The 19,886-nt window shown below is 38.8% G+C and overlaps 1 protein-coding gene across 1 annotated transcript in view; it reads left to right on the forward strand.

The window, feature by feature from the left end:
• Positions 1-19,886, forward strand: part of DNAH8 (dynein axonemal heavy chain 8) — a 380,399-nt gene that overhangs the window by 338,692 nt on the left and 21,821 nt on the right. Inside the window, exons 89-91 of the mRNA XM_026482812.4 lie at positions 12,905-13,061; positions 17,025-17,177; positions 18,201-18,390. Coding sequence (XP_026338597.3) covers positions 12,905-13,061; positions 17,025-17,177; positions 18,201-18,390 — 500 coding nt within the window. The remainder of the gene's footprint in view (positions 1-12,904; positions 13,062-17,024; positions 17,178-18,200; positions 18,391-19,886) is intronic.

The raw sequence follows: 19,886 nt of genomic DNA on the forward strand, positions 1-19,886 counted from the left end.
TCCAGAAATGGACCCTTGGCTCTTTGGGCAACTAATCTTTGACAAAGTGGGAAAAAGCATCCAGTGGAAAAAAGACAGTTTCTTCAATAAATGGTGCTGGGAAAATTGGGCAGCTATATGCAAAAGAATGAAACTTGACCACTCTCTCACACCATACATAAAGATAAACTCCAAATGGATGAAAGACCCCCATGTGAGACAGGAATCCATCAAAATCATAGAGAACACAGGCTGCAACCTCTTTGACATCGGCCACAGCAACTTTTTTCATGACACATCTCCAAAGGCAAGAGAAACAAAAGATAAAATGAACTTGTGGGACTTCATCAAGATCAAAAGCTTCTGCAAGCCAAGGAAACGTTAAAAAAACCTAAGAGGCAGCCCGCGGAATGGGAGAAGATATTTGCAAATGACACTACAGATAAAGGACTGGTGTCCAAGATCTACAAAGAACTTCTCAAACTCAGTACACGAGAAACAAATAATCAAATAAAAAAATGGGCAGAAGATATGAACAGACACTTTTCCAATGAGGACATACAAATGGCTAACAGACACATGAAAAAATTGACCCCAATACTTCTGATGACTGGAATCTTAGGCATTCAGGCCCGCCTTCCTGGAGGGCTGAGCTCCAACCCCTCGCTATTCCCCCACTAGCCACCAGGAGGCAGTAAGCAATAGCAGATGAAGCCTCTCCACTAAAACCTACCCCTGGTCCCCTCCCAACAACGCCCCTCCCATTTCAGCAGGAAGTGATGCTCCAAGTTGCGTGTGAGATGAAAGAAGAAATCAAAGCTTCCCCTGACGTTTCGGGTCTGGAAGCTGGGCTAATGGTGGAGTTTGGAACGAAAGTGCGTTTGAGGGGGAGTTGCAGAGTCCTGTTTGGGTGTGTTGAATGGGGAAAGACAGAGGGATGTATCTGAGTGGGGAGAGAAACAGGTTGGAGCCCAGGTGAAGTTTCAATGTATTTGTACAGAAATAACACTTAGAAGCCATGAGAAGGGGTGGACTCTCTAAGATACAGTGAGAAATCTGTGTGAATGTTCCCAGCTAGAGGAATCCTTATTAATTTATCTGATGTGCCCCCTGTACAATACCACTTTTCCAGACAGGTTGCCGGGCTGTAATTGGGCCATGGTGGAGAGCTCTATGTCCCTGCTTCTAGAATCTGCACTCTGAAGTTAGCATCCCTAAATTTGAGAGGAGAGGGAGATTTGAGAAAGGGGATCATGAGTCTTTCTCTTCCTTAAGGATGCACAATCCCTGAAAAGGGGATGGGGGTGGGAAATACAGCTGAATAAATACTTTAAAATAAGTAAAATCTCTCCCAAGAGCTTAGATACCTTGGCGACAGAAACCATAAAAATGCATAGTTTATTCACATTTTATTATCTAGATTTATAAGGTACCAAGGACTCTGCAAATGCAACTATCTCAATGTCAAAAACAGTTATTTATTTTCACTCTTTTTCTCATTAACCGTTATGCATATTTTTCTACCTTCTGAAATTTATCAAATGTCTTATTACAACTTTCATATTTATTTTTATGCAGTATGAATTTAATTGTATTCCTTTTAGTATTAGCTGAAATTTGAGTTTCAGATTTTTATTAAAAATTTATTCTCGTTATTTCATGTGCAAAGATGTATATAAATCTAAGCTGATTTGGATGTGATAGTGCACTAGTATCTCATTAGATGGTTAATTGTTTATTTATAGACAGTACTGTTTTTCATTTGTCTTGCATTTTTATTACCCATGGCCTTGAGTCTACTACCCAACAGAGGTGACCTGGACAAGCTTCCCCAAACCACCAAGCAACAAGACCAATATGAGCTTCTTCCCATCTTTACTCCAAAGAGAAATTTTTCTTCTAGAAGTAACTTAGGACCAAAGCTCGTGGAGTATTTTAGTTCTTGTTCTTCATCTCAGGGCATTCATTTATGGGGACTGTTTTCCCAAAAGCCTGAAAGGCTTTTGAGGCATATAGAGGTATTTGCAGTTCTCCATTATAGCCAGGTAACCAGGCTTCTGCCTTTCCTATCTTTGCAAACAAAAAATCACATAGTGGCTAAAGAAATGTGAGTTGTATAGCCCTGCCGTTCTGCACCTAATATAATGTGTGGCAGGGAGGTGATCCGGAGAGCTTGTGCAGGTCTTATACAAAATGGGGCAGCTTTTCAGGGCTTCTTCCCCACGTCCATGTCCTGAGGATTATTTTCAGATCACCTCATAAAAAAATAAAATCACCCACCAAGAAAATGATTTCCTAGGTGAGACCTAGAAGCAGTAGCATGGCCATTGGCCCCTCCCTGGAGCAGTGGTGAATGTGGCTAGCGCCAGCCAACAACAGAATGGTCATGTCTGCAGCAGTGTGCACTGTTGGCACCCAGCCCCTGGTGCAGAGCATGTTTCCAGAGAGGCAATGAGCTGGAGGTGAGCTGAGAGCTCCTGAGAGTCCCAGACATGGGGTCTTTCCCCTTTTTTATTTGTAGTTAGAACAAGTAGGAAGAATGAACTCTGATTTTCTTTGTATGAATGGAAATTCACTGTGGTTTTCTTTTCTTTAACCTTTAAAGATCTGTGCTTAAATATCATAATAAAAGCAGGTTTTCTTTACCCTCAAATGATGTTTTTCTGATTCTCCTGTGTTTTGAGGAGCATATAAATTTACATATATGTTCCCCTTTGTATGGGGAAAGGTGCCAGGAACTAGGTAAATAGTGATAATGGTAATTTACCATGCTTTTAACATAAGAAACAAATAATTAAATTTTCATGCCCTTTAAATATTGGAGAATTGCTCTCCTTTATATTTGAGGTTTAATAAAATCCAAGCCAATTGGCCTGAGTTCAACAAACATTTATTGAGAACTTATTTTCTAGCCAACTCAGGATACAGAGATACACAATCCTTGCCCTTGGAGTTCATCATGTATTAGGGAAAATAAATGAATGACAAATAATTATGTAATACAGTATGACAGACTCTAAAATCAGGCTTGTATGGAACACACACACACACGCATGCACACACACACACACACACACACACACACACATTGCTGTGAGAACAAAGACGAAGGAGCAATCAATTCCAGTTTAGGGATTAAAGTAAGGTAGAGAGAGAGACACCTCTGAGCTGTGCCTTAGTGGATAGGCAGGAGTTCTCAGGTGAGAGAAGGGGCAGGGAGGAGGGGACTGCAGCACTGGGGACAAGAAGGACAGTGCAAGGAAAGGGAAAGATAATGAGCAGTAAGTGTATACATATATTGAGTCACAAGTTGTACACCTTAAATATATACAATTGAAAAATATTAAAAATAAAATGCTCTGGCACAGTGAAAATAAAAGGCATAGATTAGGGCACATACATGAAGAAACAGTCCAAAGAGGGGCATGAAGATGTGAAAAGTGTGTACTGTGTACGAGGAACCGAGTCCAACACGCCTAGAGCATGGTGGGGAGGGGCTTCCAGAGAGGAGCAGCCAACCCGCAAGGCTGATGTACATGCAGAGACTGGCTTGGGGCACCATGAAGATGCTGGAAATTTCCAGATAGATGCTAGCAGTGATTTGGAAATAGGTCTTGGAAACCAAGAAGAGCTGGAGAGTGGCTTCAAGAGGAAATTATCTCTGAAGTTTGTAGATCAGCAGCTGGGCGAAGACACTGATATTCAAGGAGATGGGACAGACAGGGGCAAAGGGAGAATGAAAACAAGGAGTTGGGTGTTGCAATTGTTTGATTTGAGAAGCAGAGAGCCCTAGGAGTCAGTGGAAATGTGGATACAGTCAGAGGTTTCATGCTACCCAGACTCGCCTGGTGGTTTACAGCCCTCAGTTAGATGACCATGACAGTGACACCTGCATCTTCTCTAACATAGCGCTCTGCCCTCATTGTCTGCCTTCACTGTGTCTAATGCTAGCGTGAGTTCAGGCAGTAATATAAATCACAGAAATGTACCTAAGAATTTTATATAATAGCATGTGGATCCTTGACTTTTGATGACTTCATTTTGTTGTCACATCAGCTATTTTCCTAGGTTTTTCCCTTAGAGTTATCAGTATCTTCCTTGGACTTTAGATGACTTTTAAAAACTGGGATAGCACCATACTTCAAAATTCAGGAATGAGTTGCAAGTGCCTTTTGTCCCATTTTACTGGAATGTTTTATTACCTATGTATATGCTCAATTTTGTGTGTACTTGATGCGTTCATCTTTCAACTTTTTAAGTAAATACCTAAAATACCAACATCTGAGTAGAGGTTGCTCACCAAAAAATAATAAAAAATAAATTTAAAATTCTCTATAAAATTATACAAAATCAATTTTCTTTTTTTTTTTTTTTTTTAAAAAAAAGACCTTATTTATTTATTTGAGAGAGAGAGGTAGGGGGAGAGGAGCAAAGGGAGAGGGACAAGCAGACTCCTTACTGGGTGTGGAGTCGATCTCACTACCCTAAGATCATGACTTACCCAAAATCAAAAGTTGGCTGCTTGGGGCGCCTGGGTGGCACAGCGGTTAAGCGTCTGCCTTCGGCTCAGGGCGTGATCCCGGCGTTATGGGATCGAGCCCCACATCAGGCTCCTCTGCTATGAGCCTGCTTCTTCCTCTCCCACTCCCCCTGCTTCTTCCTCTCCCACTCCCCCTGCTTCTTCCTCTCCCACTCCCCCTGCTTCTTCCTCTCCCACTCCCCCTGCTTGTGTTCCCCCTCTCGCTGGCTGTCTCTATCTCTGTCAGATAAATAAATAAAATCTTTTAAAAAAAAAGTTGGCTGCTTAGTGACTGAGTCACCAGGGCACCCCATACAAAATCGATTTCCATTTAATTTTATTAAAAATCAGCTTTTACCTTATTGGCCCTTATTGTGAAACTCATATGTTTAAAGATAATATGGAGTGGATACCCCAACTCTGGTTGGGTTACAAACATTTACCAGGACCCTCAATATCACTGTATCCAGTTGAAAGTCCAGCTTACAGAGCATAGTGGCAGATACATTTACTTTAATCATGACTTTTAGAAAGACGCAGTTTGGGTCCAGATGCAGTATTCTACCTGCTAACCAAATGAAAATGCTGAAGACAGATCATCTCCTCCATTCTTCAGTAGGTTTCCTAAATGAATTAAAGGCTAGCTGAATAGAATTCCCTCTGTGGAGACAAAATGTGGCTTTTTCATAAGCAAAGAAGCCTGGATAATTTTAGCGGTAGCTCCTTAGGACTCTGTTAGTGAGACAGTTTGCACAATTCACAGCTAGAGATGAAAAAGAGGTATAATCCTTTCTGTACGCTGTGAGGAAAGGTAGAAGGGGCCTTTCTGGTAGGGCACAAAGATTACCAGGGATTTGTAAGAGGTGTTTCAATGAATCTCAAACATTTGTCACTGATTCATCTCTGTTGAGTCCTTGGTGGGCTTTGCATCTGGGCGCTTATTTTTTTTCTATTTTTCAAAATTAAAATGGTCTTAATACTCTTCATTATAAAAAATCATACTTTCTCATTGAGAAAAACAAACAATACAGAAAATGGAAAGCAGAAAGTAATCACAGCAAATACTCATCATACAAAAATCCCACTCTCAAAATACCCTTCTAGATTTTTTTCTATGCTTATATGCACAATATTTACAACAAAAAATTAGATCCTGATATAGTAAGGTTTTTGTAACATGTTATTTTTTTAAGTATAGTTGACACACAATGTTACATTAGTTTGAGATGTACAACATAGTGATTTGACAACTCTATACATTATGCCATGCTCACCACAAGTGTAGCTACTATTTGTCACCATACAACACATTAAAATCCTATTAACTGGGGTGCCTGGGTGGCTCAGTCGTTAAGCATCTGCCTTTGGCTCAGGGTGTGATCCTGGCGTTCTGGGATCGAGCCCCACATCAGGCTCCTCCGCTTCTTCCTTTCCCACTCCCCCTGCTTGTGTTCCCTCTCTCACTGGCTGTCTCTCTCTCCATCAAATAAAATCTTAAAAAAAAATCCTATTGACTATATTCACGTGCTATACCTTTCATTCTTGTGACTTATTTATTCCATACCTGGAAGCCTGTGTCTCCCAGTCCCCTTCACCCATTTTGCCCACCCTCCCGCCCCCTCTGCTCTGACAACCACTAGTTTGTTCTCTGTTTTATGGGTCTGTTTCTGCACTTTTAAAAAAAATTTTAAGAAAAATTTTTTAAAAAATTCATTTGGTTTGCTTTTTAGATCCTACATATAAGTGAAATACGGTATTTTTCTTTCTCTGTCTGGCTTCTTTTGCTTAGCATAATGCCCTCTAGGTCCATCCATGTTGTTGCAAATGGCAGTATCTCATTCTTTTTTTATGGCTGAGTAATACTGTTAATTGCAACATTATTTACAACAGCCAAGATATAGAAGCAACCTAAATGATCATGATTGATGAATGGGTAAAGAAGATGTGGCATATATATACACAATGGAGTATTATTAAGCCATAAAACAAAATGTACCATGCTATTTCATTCAATAACTCAATTCAATAACCTCACCTTATCAATGAATACAGAGCTACATCACATTTTTACTGGCTGTATAGATATTTATAGAGCTTTACCAGGATTTATTATTACAAATATCATTATAAACAGCCTTGTATGTACATCTTTGGATACTTGTTATTTTAAAAAACTGATTTATTAAGTGTTAAATAAATATAAGAGTATTTGTAACATACGTATAAAATATAAAATGTTGCTCTTTTTGTACCATCATATATATATTTTGCTCCATCTTCCTTGTCTTTTCAATGAAGGGAACTCCAAAGGATATACTTCAGAAAGGATAATTATTGTGGTGGAAAGTTTGAGGTATAGAAAAGAATGTGTCAATGCGTGGGTAAATCTAAATAAGTATTATGACATAAAACAATAATTTTATTTCAATTGTGGGTTTATTTTAAAAAAGATAAAATTAAGATACTGAATGTATGCCAGGAGGGAGTGACTGTAGTTAAAGGTACCTACGAGTTTTTGATTGAGAAGAGGGTAAAGATGTTAATTTTATACTTAATTAAAAATGGATGTTAAAATTTCTAGGGTAAAGAGTAAAAAAAAAAAAAATAGAAATAGTATATAACTTCCAAACTAGCACAGGAGTTAAATAACAGAAAAAACCCTCATATTCAGCAAGAAGTCAAAGGCAGGCAAACTTCTCAAAAGTTGAAAATAGAACAACCCTAACACCCAGAATTTGCAAATAATACTATGAGTATTTATCCAAAGGATACAAAAACAGTGATACGAAGGAGTGCATGCACCCCAATGTTTATAGCAGCAGTGTCCACAATAGCAAAATATGGAAAAAGCCTAGATGTCTATCAACAGATGAATGGATAAAGAATATGTAGGATAGATATACAATGAAATATTACTCAGCCATCAAAAAGAATGAAATCTTGCCATTTGCAATGACGTGGATGGAAATAGAGGTATTCTGCTAAGCAAAATAAGTCATTCAGAGAAAGACAAATACAGTATGATTTTAAGAAACAAAACAGCATCATAGGGGAAGGGAAGGAAAAATAAAATAAGATGAAAACAGAGAGGGAGGCAAACCGTAAGAGACTCTTAACTATAGGAAACAAACTGAGGGTTGCTGGAGGGGAGGTGGGTGGGGGGATGGGGTAATTGGGTGATGGGCATCAAGGAGGGTTCATGATGTAATGAGCACTGGGTGATATATCCTACAGATGAATCATTAAATTTTACCCCTGAAACTAATAACATACTATGTGTTAACTAAATTGAATTTAAATTTAAGAAATTTTTGCAAAGCTTTATTGACATAATTTGCCTATCATAAACTATGAATTCATTCATTTTAAGTGGTCAATTCAATAATATTTACTAAGTTTACAGACTTTTGTGACTATCACCACCATCTAATTTTAGAATTTTCATCACCCCTCAAAAAAATCCTTATATCCATTTGTGATCAATTCCCACTACCACCCCCAGCCTCAGGCAACCACTAATTTATTTTCTTTCTCTATAAATTTGCTTTTCTGGGCATTTTTTATAACTGAAATCATATACTAGGTGGTCTTTTGTGAATGGATTCTTTTACTTAGTGTAATGTTTTAGAGGCTCACCCATGTTGTAAAATGTACCAGTACTTCATTGCTTTTATTGCCAAACAATATTCCAATATATGAATGTACCACATTTTGTTTATCCATTTAGAAGTTGATGAACATTTGAGTAGTTTCTGGTTTTTGCTGCTATGAACATTCATGTACAAGTCTTTGTGTAGATATGTCTTTTCATTTCTCTTGAATAGATAACTAGAACTGTAATTATTGGATCATATGATTATTCTTAACATTTTAAGAAATTGCCAGATTGTTTTCCAAAGTGGCTGCATCATTTTACAGTACCCTCCAACAATGTATGAGGGTTCAGGTTTCTCCACATTCTTACCAATGCTTGTTATTGTCTGTTTTTTATTATAATCATTCTTGTAGGTGTGAAGTGGTATTTCACTGCGGTTTTAATTTACATTTTTCTAATAAATGATGAGCATCTTTTCATGTGTTTATTGGCCATTAATATAGTTTTTTTTTGGTGAAATGTCTACTTAAATCTTTTGTCTTGCCTTCATTCTTGGAAGATAATTTTGCTTGATATACAATTCTTGATTTGTACTTATTTTATCCTAACATATGCAACACACTTTACCATTTTCTTCTGGCTTCCATTGCTGCGGTTGAGGATTGACCATCAGTCTTATTGTCATTTCTTTCTAGATAACCTGTTCTTCTCTCTGGCTACCTTTAAGATATTTGCTTTGTTTCTGGTGTTTTACAGTCTCATTGTGAGATATCTACATTTGGATATCTGCATCTATTTATTTATTTGTTTGTTTGTTTGTTCATCCTACTTGGAAGGCACTGAGTTTCCTGAACTTGAGGTTTCAACTCTTTCAACAACTCCCAGTCATTATTTCATCCCTTATTATTTCTTTTTTATTCTCTCTCTTCCATCTTTCTGATGCTCTCCTGAGATGTATGTTAGAACTTATCACTCTATCCTATATGTCTCTTAACGTCTCTTTCATACTTCCCATTTGTTTTCCTCTGTAACATTCTAGATAATGTCTTCAGATCTATTTTCCAGTTTCCTAATTCTTTATTTGGCTGAATCTAATCTGCTGTTTGACTTATTGTTAACTTTTATGGTAGGCAGAATAATGAACCCCCAAAGATATCCACATCCTAATCCCCAGAACATGTATATATGTTACCTTATGTGGCACAAAGGACTTTACAGATATTCTTAAGGGTAAGGACCTTGGGATGGGAATGTTATCCTCAATTATCAAAGTAGGTCCAACTTAATCACCTGAACTACTGGGAGATGGAGGCAGAAGCATGGGTCAGAGAGATAAAATGGAAGCAGGAGGAAAGATTCAAAGTGAGAGAGGGACTTGACCTGCCACTGTCATGACCCCCTTCCTACATCTTCAGAGATGACCCAAAGATGTAGGAAGGGGGTCATGAGCCGAAGAATGCAGATGGCCTTTAGAAGCTGGGAAGGGCTTGGACAGCTAGCAAGGAATTGGGGACCTCAGTAAGAAAGTAGATTCTGCCAACAACTCAAATGATCAAGGAAATGGATCTTCCCCAACAGCCTACAGAACAGAATTCAGCCTTGCTGACATTTTGATTTTAGCCCAGTGAGAACAATGCCAAACTTATTAACTATAGAACTGTAAGATAACAAATTTATGTTGTTTTAGGACATTTATTTTTTTTAAAGATTTTATTTAGAGAGAGAGGGTGTGGGGGGAGGGGCAGAGGGCGAGGGAGAGAAAGAATCTCAAGCAGACTCCACACTGAGTGTGGAGCCTGAAACAGGGCTCAATCCCACAATCCTGAGATCATGACCTGAGCTGAAATCGAGTCAGATGCTTAACTGACTGAGCTACCCAGGCACCCCAAAGACACTTATTTTGTGGTAATGTGTTATAGCAGCAATAAAAACTAATACAGGTTTTCAATTTTAATATATTTTTTTAATTTCCTTAAGTTCTATTTGGCTCTTTTTCAAATATACTTTCATGTTTAGAGTTTCCTGTTTCATATTTATATTTTCAATCATCCTTTTTTATTCTCAGATATAGTAAAAACATCTTCATGATATGCATCTGAAAAAATCATCTATGATCTTTGCAGGTCTGGTTCTGCTTTCTGTTGTTTCTACTGACTCTTGCTCAGAGTAAGAGCTCTTGCTTTGTCTCTTTATGAGTTTTTTAACTTTTGACTGTGAACTCATGTCTGTTGGAAATTAACTGTTGGATTCTTTCAGACCTGGTTGTAGGCACATTATTCCAGGAAAGGTGTGTGTTGGTTTGACCAGCTGGCACCTGAAACTTCCTGGAAACACCTTAAAATAAATTTCTAGCTTGAGGTTTTTAAAACCACATAGGCATCATAAATGAATGTTAATTAATGCAACAAACCTGGTGAATTAAGAATTCACAGGAAGAGGCAGTTCAAGATAGCAGTGCAAGAAGATCTTGAACTAAACTCCTCCCACAGACACACCAAATCTATAGCTACATATGGAACGATTCCTTCTGAAAATGACCTGAAAACTAACTGAGTAGCTGCTCCACAATGAAGTATAAAAGGGCTACATCAAGATGGGTTGGAGAGGCAGAGATGTCGTCTCACCTGAAACCTCAGCCCTGGCACGTGACACATAATTGGGGGAGATCTCATAAATACAGAGCTTCTCCTTGGGAAGCACAGGGATTGGGCCCCATCAGGTACTCTAACCCTTGGGACCTGCACCAAAGAGACAAACCCCCAAAATGTCTGGCTTTGAAAACCAGTGGGGCTTCTAGCTAGGTGACCCAAAGGACTGTAAGGAATTAAGATCCTGCTGTTACAGGGCTCCTGTGCAGACTCACTCACCCCTGGGACTCAGAGCAAAAGCAGCAGTCTGAAAGCACTTAGATCATATGTGAAGGAGATTCATTTGCTAATCTTAAGCCATCTGCTAGAGGGGTAGGGACATGTTGGGACTCTCACTAGGGATGGAGGCACTCATTGGCACCAGTCTTGTGTTCTTTCTCTGCCTTACTAGTGCTGGTGGGAGTGTCCCAACCCCAGTGGCTCCTGCGGCCCTGCTAAAGCCAGCAGATACATGCAGCCCACACAGAGGACGTCCCTTGTATGCCTAGCCCTGGTCGCCACAGGACTGAAACAATTGGAGAAACAGTTCTTGACAGGTTGCTACCCCCAAGGTGTGGCATACACAGTGGACTAAAACACAACCCCAGTCTTCCAGTGAAAATGCTTATTTACATATTTGCTATCAACTTAAAATAGACTGTTATATTTATAAGCTGTTATATGTGAGCCTCATGGTAACAAAGCAAAAGTCTATAGTAGATATACAAAAGAGAATAGGAAAGGAATCTAACACTAGAGGAAGTCATCAAACCACAAGGTAAGAGCAGGAGAAGAGAAAAGGAAGAGAAAAGAACTAAAGAACAGTTAGAAAACAATTAACAAAATAGCAATGAGCACATACCTAGTAATAATTACTTCACATGTAAATGGGCTAAATTCTCCAATCAAAAACATAAAGTGGCTGAGTGGACTTTAAAAACAAAACCAAAAACAAAAGACCACGCTGCCTACAAGAGACTCACTTCAAATGTAAGGACATGCACAGACTGAAAGTGAAGGAATGAAAAATGTTTTATGCAAACAGAAACTGAGAAAACTTGGGTAGTTATGTCAAAGTACACTTTTAAACAAAGACTGTAATAAAAGACAAAGATGGTTGTTAAATAATGATAAAGAGGTCAATTCAACAAGAAGATACAGCATTCGTAAATATTTGTGCACCCAACATAGGAGCACCTAACTATATAAAGCAAATACTAACAGACCAAAGGGGATAAATGGACAGCAATACAACAATAGAACAATAGTACGATATGATACAATACTAGTAGGGACTTCAATATCCTACTGACTCTCACATTGATGCACACACACCATCTTGTGTCCAGACCCAGCTACTTTAAGAAAAAAACTAAGTTTGTGCCTCTCAGAGCATCTGGTTGACCCAGAAGAGATCTAGAGAGTGAGAACAAGAGCAAGAGAGAGACGCAGCCAGATTACTCTCTTTTAAAGCATCCTGTTCTTTTCCTCCACACCATATCACAGTGGTATGGACAAATGCACCCCTCTTCCACTACATCGCGAGAGGCACCAAGGCAGGGATCTGTTTACCACCATATTGTGGCACCTAGCTCAGTGCCTCGTACATAGTAAATCTTTTTTGGATATGAGGATTTTAAGGATGGGTGGCTGCATTTAGGCAAGTGGAGCAGATGGATGCCAATAGATTACTCTGGAAATCATAAAACAAAAGTGGGAAAATGAGAAAACAAAACAGAAAATACCAAAGAAATTTTAATAATGGGTAATTCACAGAGGAAATATGAGAGATCCTTTTTGATCTAACTGTCATGTAATTATAGATGCTTATGACCGGTCTATACTGGGGGAGAATAAAGAGAGTTGTGTTCATTGTCCAACATGAGGTTCGTAGGCAAGCAAAATTGGATAGTACTGCTTTGGATTACCAAGGACGTTTGTGGCATCTCTTTCCCTGAAGACGGAAAGCCTTAATTTTCTGTGACTTTCTTGATGTTTTGTTAGGAGGCAGTAGAATGGATCTCTAGTTTTTTCATTCTTGTGGGTTGATGGTAAAGTTTCCTTCCCCCCCCCCCCTTTTTTCTATCTGGCTTTAAGTGATCTTATCAGTTCATTTTAGCTTTGATAATTATCTCTGAACTTACATTTCCCTGCTACATTCTGAACAGTTCACTCTTTTATCAGGTATCAGAGTAATACTGCTTCTGCTGTTCTTGAAACAATCACCAACATTCAACCCAAAGAGAGTGGAGGGGGTGTGGGAGAGACCCGGGAAGCCATCGTTTATAGATTATCTGAAGATATGCTGAGCAAACTGCCTCCTGATTACATTCCTCACGAGGTAAGTGCACCCTTTGCCCCCTTATATGTACAGGGCTATCTTTCGGGTCCACAAAGCCTAGCATGGTCCTGGGACAGTAGGTTTCATTCCCTCCCTGCTCTACTCATTCCTGCTTCCTTTACCACTCTTTCTTTTAACCTTGTGGTCTTCTCTTCCTTGCCCCTTCTCAAGCATCTTGTAAACTATGATCTGCACTTTTCCTGACACCTTTCTCCATCCGCCTCCTACTCCATGTTCTCTCTCAATCACCTTTTCTCTACCCTTCTCCCACCTTTGGATTCCTCTGCCTTTGCATCCCCAGACATCTTATCCTTCTAGGCTGGAAACATCTCTCCACCTTTCTCACCCAAGCCTGCTTTGTCCATTCTTTAAACTCACCCCTGGTTTTTGTCTTCTGCTCCCCCACTTTAGTCTCTCAGTCCTCCCAGCCAAGAAAGCAAGCCATTTAAATGAATTCGCTCCCAGCGTGGATGGCAATAATTCTCTACTTCTTGAACCTCTCAGTTGTTTGCTTATTAACCTAAATCGGTTTTCTCAAAATATTTTTAACCACAAGACCCCTTTACAAAATGACTGAAGACCCCAAATAGCTTTTATTTATGTGGGTTATAACTACTAATATTTAAAATACTAGGAATTTAAACAGACACATTTCAAAAATCTGAATTAATCTATTGTAAAATAACAGTAATAAACCCCACTACATGTTAACACAAATAACATTTTTATTTTAAAAAATATGTTTTCCAAGACAAAAAAAATTCATTGAGAATAGTGGGATTGTTTTACATTTTTGCAAATTTCTTTAACACCTTGTTTAACAGAAGGCAGGTAGATTTTCATATCTGCTTCTGCATTCGATCTGTTGTGATACTACATGTCACGTAGCTCTGAAAAACATCCCTGTGCACTCCTGAGAGAAGAAGAGTTAAAAAGTCAAATGATGCCTTAGTATTACATGAAAAACATTCAACTTTGTGGACCCCCTGAACGGATCTCAGGGCCTGCAGGTGTCCTAGGCCACACTTTGAGAACTGCTGATCTAAAAAAAAAAAAAAATCTTTCATTGTGGTAAAATTTCTGGGTGGTTGAAAGTTCTGTGAAAGTTCCTCCAAAGTGGCCTCCATCTTCATGCAAGAAGACAAGGTTGTGTCCTCTGGTCATCTAGGGCCTCCTCTCTCCTGTGTCAGCCTCCACTCCTCACTGCTGATGGTCAGAGAGTCCCAGATGGGGCTGAGTCAAGTGTAGCTGTTGAACCAAGAAGGGAGAGGCTAATGACCTAGTGCTGGAATAACTACAATCTTGTGTCTACCTTGACTTGCATCCTAGAGTCTGGGAAAAATGAACTTGTCAGCTGGGCGCTCTGAGGCTGCTTGAGCTACAGGCCTCCCACTGCAATGGGTACCCCTTGATAAGAAACATTTTCTTGCTTCTTAAAACAGTTTTTGCTTCTATTATGTAAATGGGCACCAAGGCATTTGGCTAAGATACTGAAATCCATTGCTTCACATAGAGATAATTATAGCGGGGGGGGGGGATATTTTAAAAAATGGATACATAGTGTAAGTACATACTTCCAATGGTCCATTGTAAGTGATCTTCAGGAGACAGATGAGGCATAAAACCTGCCTTCAAATATTTTAAAACCTTCAAATATTTTAAAAGCATGTGAAGGTGAGATTAAACTCCCTCTGGTTGACTAGACCACAGGTTGGTATTACCAGAGGTGGTGTTCAGGATCTTGGGAATCTTGGGATAATTTGAGCTATCCAGGCTTGGTCAGGTCCACTTCCCCAAGTTCTCTGTTCTGGCAATATTCTAGCAGGGACTGAATGTGAGGAATGTCGCTGAGTGGTTTGCTAAACGGGAAGGAGTTTGTACTGAGGCATCTGAAACTGCTTCCTCTTCCAAGATCACTTACCTTTTAGTGTCCTTTATCTCATAGAGGAGAGACATGTGTTCTTGAAAATGTGGCTGTAAAGTGAATTTCGTAAGTTGAAATATAATTATACTATTGACTTCCATAGTAAAAACGGAGCCACATTACTCAAGAAGAGACTACCTGGTCCCAGAAACATAATGAAAATCCTATGTAAGACTGCAGCAAATCTTCCATCTTATTAATAGAAAGATAACTTTAGACTGGAACAATAACCATATTCAAAATAAAATCAGTACTAAGATTAGATTTTCAAGAGTTTAAGTTTTTCCTAAGCATGTCTCGATTGCGAAAGAAGTTTCTCGGCTTCAGAGGGGAGGGGGGTAGGGGACTGGGATAGGCCGGTGATGGGTATTAAGAAGGGCACGTATCGCATGGTGCACTGGGTGTTATATGCAAGTAATGAATCATGGAACTTTACATCAAAAACTAGGGATGTACTGTATAGTGACTGACATAATATATTAAATTATTATAAATTAAAAAAACAAAAAACCTTAAGTAGGGTAAGGTGATTTGTTTGGGGCAGTTAGCATACTAAAAGATACCTGGGCTATTGACATGACATTGTAGCCAATACCTGGGCTTAATTTCCCACTTGTGGGGGTTGCAAAAGGATTTCCGTAATTTCCCTTTTCCTTCAGTGTGAATTTCTATAGGGTAGTCATGATTTAAAGGGGGTGATATATATGCTATTCAACCACTGGAGGCTGAAGGGCTCGAGATGAGAATGAGGTGGTAGAGCCTGCAAAAATATAAGTTCTAGAACCAGGAATTTAAGAGAATTCCTGAAGGTTGGTGTGGTGACTGGGTTAGGGACCTCTACCGGCATGTTTGACTGGGATTGCAATATAATTTGCTCTACCTGCCCAGATATTCTCAGCCGAGCTGTTCTGTTTTATATCACTGCTTCCCTGAGTTTGAGTTTCCCCTCTTCATCCCTCATTCATTAGAAGTGGCCCAGCTGCAGGAAAGCAGAAGTGTCCACTGCTGAGTGGGACACTTCAGCACCATGTTAGCAAACATGTTCTGGAAAATGAAACGGATGGTCCAGATGAGCCCGAGGCCCATCATCTCTAACATGCCATGACTCAAGAAGGGGCTGTGGGCATTTCCAGCAGAGAATCCTATAGTTTACTGGCTTTCTGGTGATTCTGTGGACTGGTACATGTCTCTCAATTCTCTCCCACTCCACGTGCCTATCCTTACCCCTCCTATACTGGCATCTCTTCGATTATGGCCCCCAGAAAGTTCAGATCTCCGTAGGAGTTCTTGCCAATATTCATAGTCAATCTTTTCTTGGGCACAGGTCACTAAATTCAAATATGTATATATATAGGCTTATTTTCCAATAATTATTATATTTTATTATTCACAGAACCAGATGCTTTTATATTGATCTCTTCAAAATGGCCAATAAATGATATACCAAAAGGAACAAGTGACAGGTGCTTAATGGCTCTCACACAAAGTCAAATATTTTCATTGATTAGATTAGGAAAGACTCTCTTTAGTCACCCTAACCAGGGCAACAATGGTCTTAGGAAGCTGCAACCAATCGTTCATTGGTTACTGCTCTGTAAAGATTTTGGCCATATTAACTTTCAGTGACATTTCTAATAATGACTCAGTAAGCATTATGAAAAAAATCATGCCAAACTGTACTCTTAGAAAGGTTAGATTGCTAAAGAATATTTAACTGACACTTAGCACTTAATCATTTGAAAGGGAAAAAAAGGTACAATTTTGTTTCAGCTTTTTAAAGTACATTTCCAATTATCAACTAAGTACAATCAGTAGGAAATAAAAACCATTTTAGTTGAACAGTAGTTTTTGAGGCCTGGAAAATGGGGAATTTAATGTCAAGTTTGGTTCTGCAAGAGATATTTTAGAATCCATTTGGTCTAGTAGAGATACATCCAGAGGAAGAAAAAGAATAAAGAAAGGAGAGGTCATTGGGAAGAGAAATGACAGATGATTTTTTAAAAAATTCCTTTCTTGTATTTTATGCTTTTTTTTTTAAGGTGAAAGCTCGTTTGATAAAGATGGGACATCTTAATTCAATGAACATATTTCTTAGACAAGAAATTGACAGAATGCAAAAAGTCATCTCAATACTTCGCAGTAGTCTGAGTGATCTAAAATTGGCCATTGAAGGAACAATCATTATGAGTGAGGTGAGCTCTGATCTCAATTGTCATTTCCCTCTTTTGTTGGTTTGTCTCATTCTTTTTTTTATAATAACATTTTTTATTATATTATGTTAGTCACCATACACTACATCTCTAGTTTTTGATGTAAAGTTCCATGATTCATTACTTGCGTATAACACCCAGTGCACCATGCAATACGTGCCCTCCTTAATACCCATCACCAGCCTATCCCATTCCCCCACCCCCCCCCTGAAGCCCTCAGTTTGTTTCCCAGAGTCCATAGTCTCTCGTGGTTCATTCCCCCTTCTCTTTAACCCCCTTTCTTCTTCCCTTTCTTCTCCTACTGATCTTCCTACTTCTTATGTTCCATAAATGAGTGAAACCATATGATAATTGTCTTTCTCTGCTTGACTTATTTCACTTAGCATTATCTCCTCCAGTGCCGTCCATGTTGTAGCAAATGTTGAGAACTCGTTCTTTCTGATAGCTGAGTAATATTCCATTGTATATATGGACCACATCTTCTTAATCCAGTCACCTGTTGAAGGGCATCTCAGCTCCTTCCTCGATTTAGCTATTGTGGACAATTCTGCTATGAACATTAGGGTGCATATGGCCCTTCTCTTCACTACATCTGCATCTTTGGGGTAAATACCCAGTAGTGCAATTGGTGAATCATAGGGTAGCTCAATTTTTAACTTTTTAAGGGACCTCCACACTGTTTTCCAAAGTGGCTGTACCAACTTGCATTCCCACCAACAATGTAGGAGGGATCCCCTTTCTCCACATCCTCTCCAACGTTTGTTGTTTCCTACCTTGTCAATTTTTGCCATTCTAACTGGCGTAAGGTGGTATCTCAATGTGGTTTTGATTTGAATTTCCCTGATGGCTAATGATTTTGAACATTTTTCATGTGTCTGTTAACCATTTGTATGTCTTCATTGGAAAAGTGTCTGTTCATATCTTCTTCCCATTTTTTGATTTGTTTATTTGTTTCTTATGTATTGGGTTTGTCTCATTCTTATATTTTAACTTTCTCTTTTTCAGAATTTGAGAGATGCCCTGGACAACATGTATGATGCTCGCATACCTCAGATCTGGAAAAGAGTGTCCTGGGATTCATCCACACTGGGCTTCTGGTTTACTGAACTTCTGGAAAGAAATGCTCAGTTTTCTACTTGGATATTTGAAGGGAGGCCCAATGTATTTTGGATGACTGGTTTCTTTAATCCCCAAGGTATGTGCCCATAGGAGAGTGGGCAAAGTTGGAGGATGAGGGTAGTTGTGTAGTAGCACTGTGTGATAAATACATATTATAATACGACAATATAGACAACTTGCTAAGTGCTGGACACATACTTTCAAAGGCTGGAAACCACAGATGATCTTTCTGTATTTGTTTTACAAATTTAATCTGAAATTCATTCTACCGTTGCTTCCACAATAATGGAGGCAAACCCTCCATTTTTCTTCTCATCTGCTTCAGCAAGCCCACAGGCTTCAGACATGTGAAGTAGTAAAGTTTTGTTCAAATCTTAATTTTAAATTTTTATGAAAATGACAAACATGAAGCACCAAAATATGCAAAAATCGTTTCTAGATTTCAAAAAATTAGACTGATTTAAAAAATGATCATGTGGCAAAGCTTTTATTGAATGAACTTCTAGAGTCTGTCCCTCCTCAGTCCCCCCCACCCTGAGAAAGTGCTTTGTGATTCTGTTGCATTTCTTCCTTCACTCTAGAAATTTTTACTAAGTTACTGACCAGATGTCTATTGACATAATAATAAACTATATAAATTTGGTAAGCTCATAAAACCCACCATAGTTAGCATTTCGGATTTAGAAAATGTGGCGTTCATAAAGTTCTGAAACACAACAACTTTTTGTTTTACTACAATATGGACAGTTTTACTTCAAGTAATTCTTTCTTGTCAAGTTTTTATTTAAATTCCAGTTAGTTAACATACAGTGTAATATAGTTTCTGGTGTACAATATAGTGATTCATTGCTTCCACACGTCCCCTGATGCTCATCACAGCAAGGGCACTCCTTAATCGCCATCACCTCTATCACCCATCCCCTTAGCCCCCTCCCCTCTGGTAACCATCAGTTTGTTTTCCAGAGTGGCTGCACTGGTCTGCATTCCTACCAACAATGCAAGAGGATTCCCCGTTCTCCACATCCTTGCCAATACCTGTTGCTTCTTGTGTTGTTAATTTTAGCCATTCTGACAGGTGTGAGGTGCTATCTCATTGTAGTTTTGATTTGCATTTCCCTGATGATAAGTGATGTTGAGCATCTTTTCATGTGTCCATTGGCCACCTGTATGTTTTCTTTGGAAAAATGTCTATTCATGTCTTCTGCCCATTTTTAAATTGGATTATTCATTTTTGGGGTGTTGAGTTTCATAAGTTCTTCGTATATTTTGGATACTAACCTTTATAGGATATGTTGTTTGCAAATATCTTCTCCCATTCTTTAGACTGCCTTTTAATTTTCCTGACTGCAGAAGCTTTTTATTTTGATGTAGTCCTAATGTTTATTTTTGCTTTTGTTCCTCTTACTGAGAAGACGTATCTAGAAAGAAGTTGCTATGGCCAATGTCAAAGAAGTTATTGGTTGTGTTCTCTTCTAGGATTTTTATGATTTCAGGTTTCATATTTGGGCCTTCAATCCATTTCAAATTTATTTTTGTGTATGGTGTGAGAAAGTGGTCCAGTTTCATTCTTCT

This window comes from Ursus arctos, unplaced genomic scaffold, assembly GCF_023065955.2.
Source record: "Ursus arctos isolate Adak ecotype North America unplaced genomic scaffold, UrsArc2.0 scaffold_31, whole genome shotgun sequence".
Lineage (NCBI taxonomy): Eukaryota > Metazoa > Chordata > Mammalia > Carnivora > Ursidae > Ursus > Ursus arctos.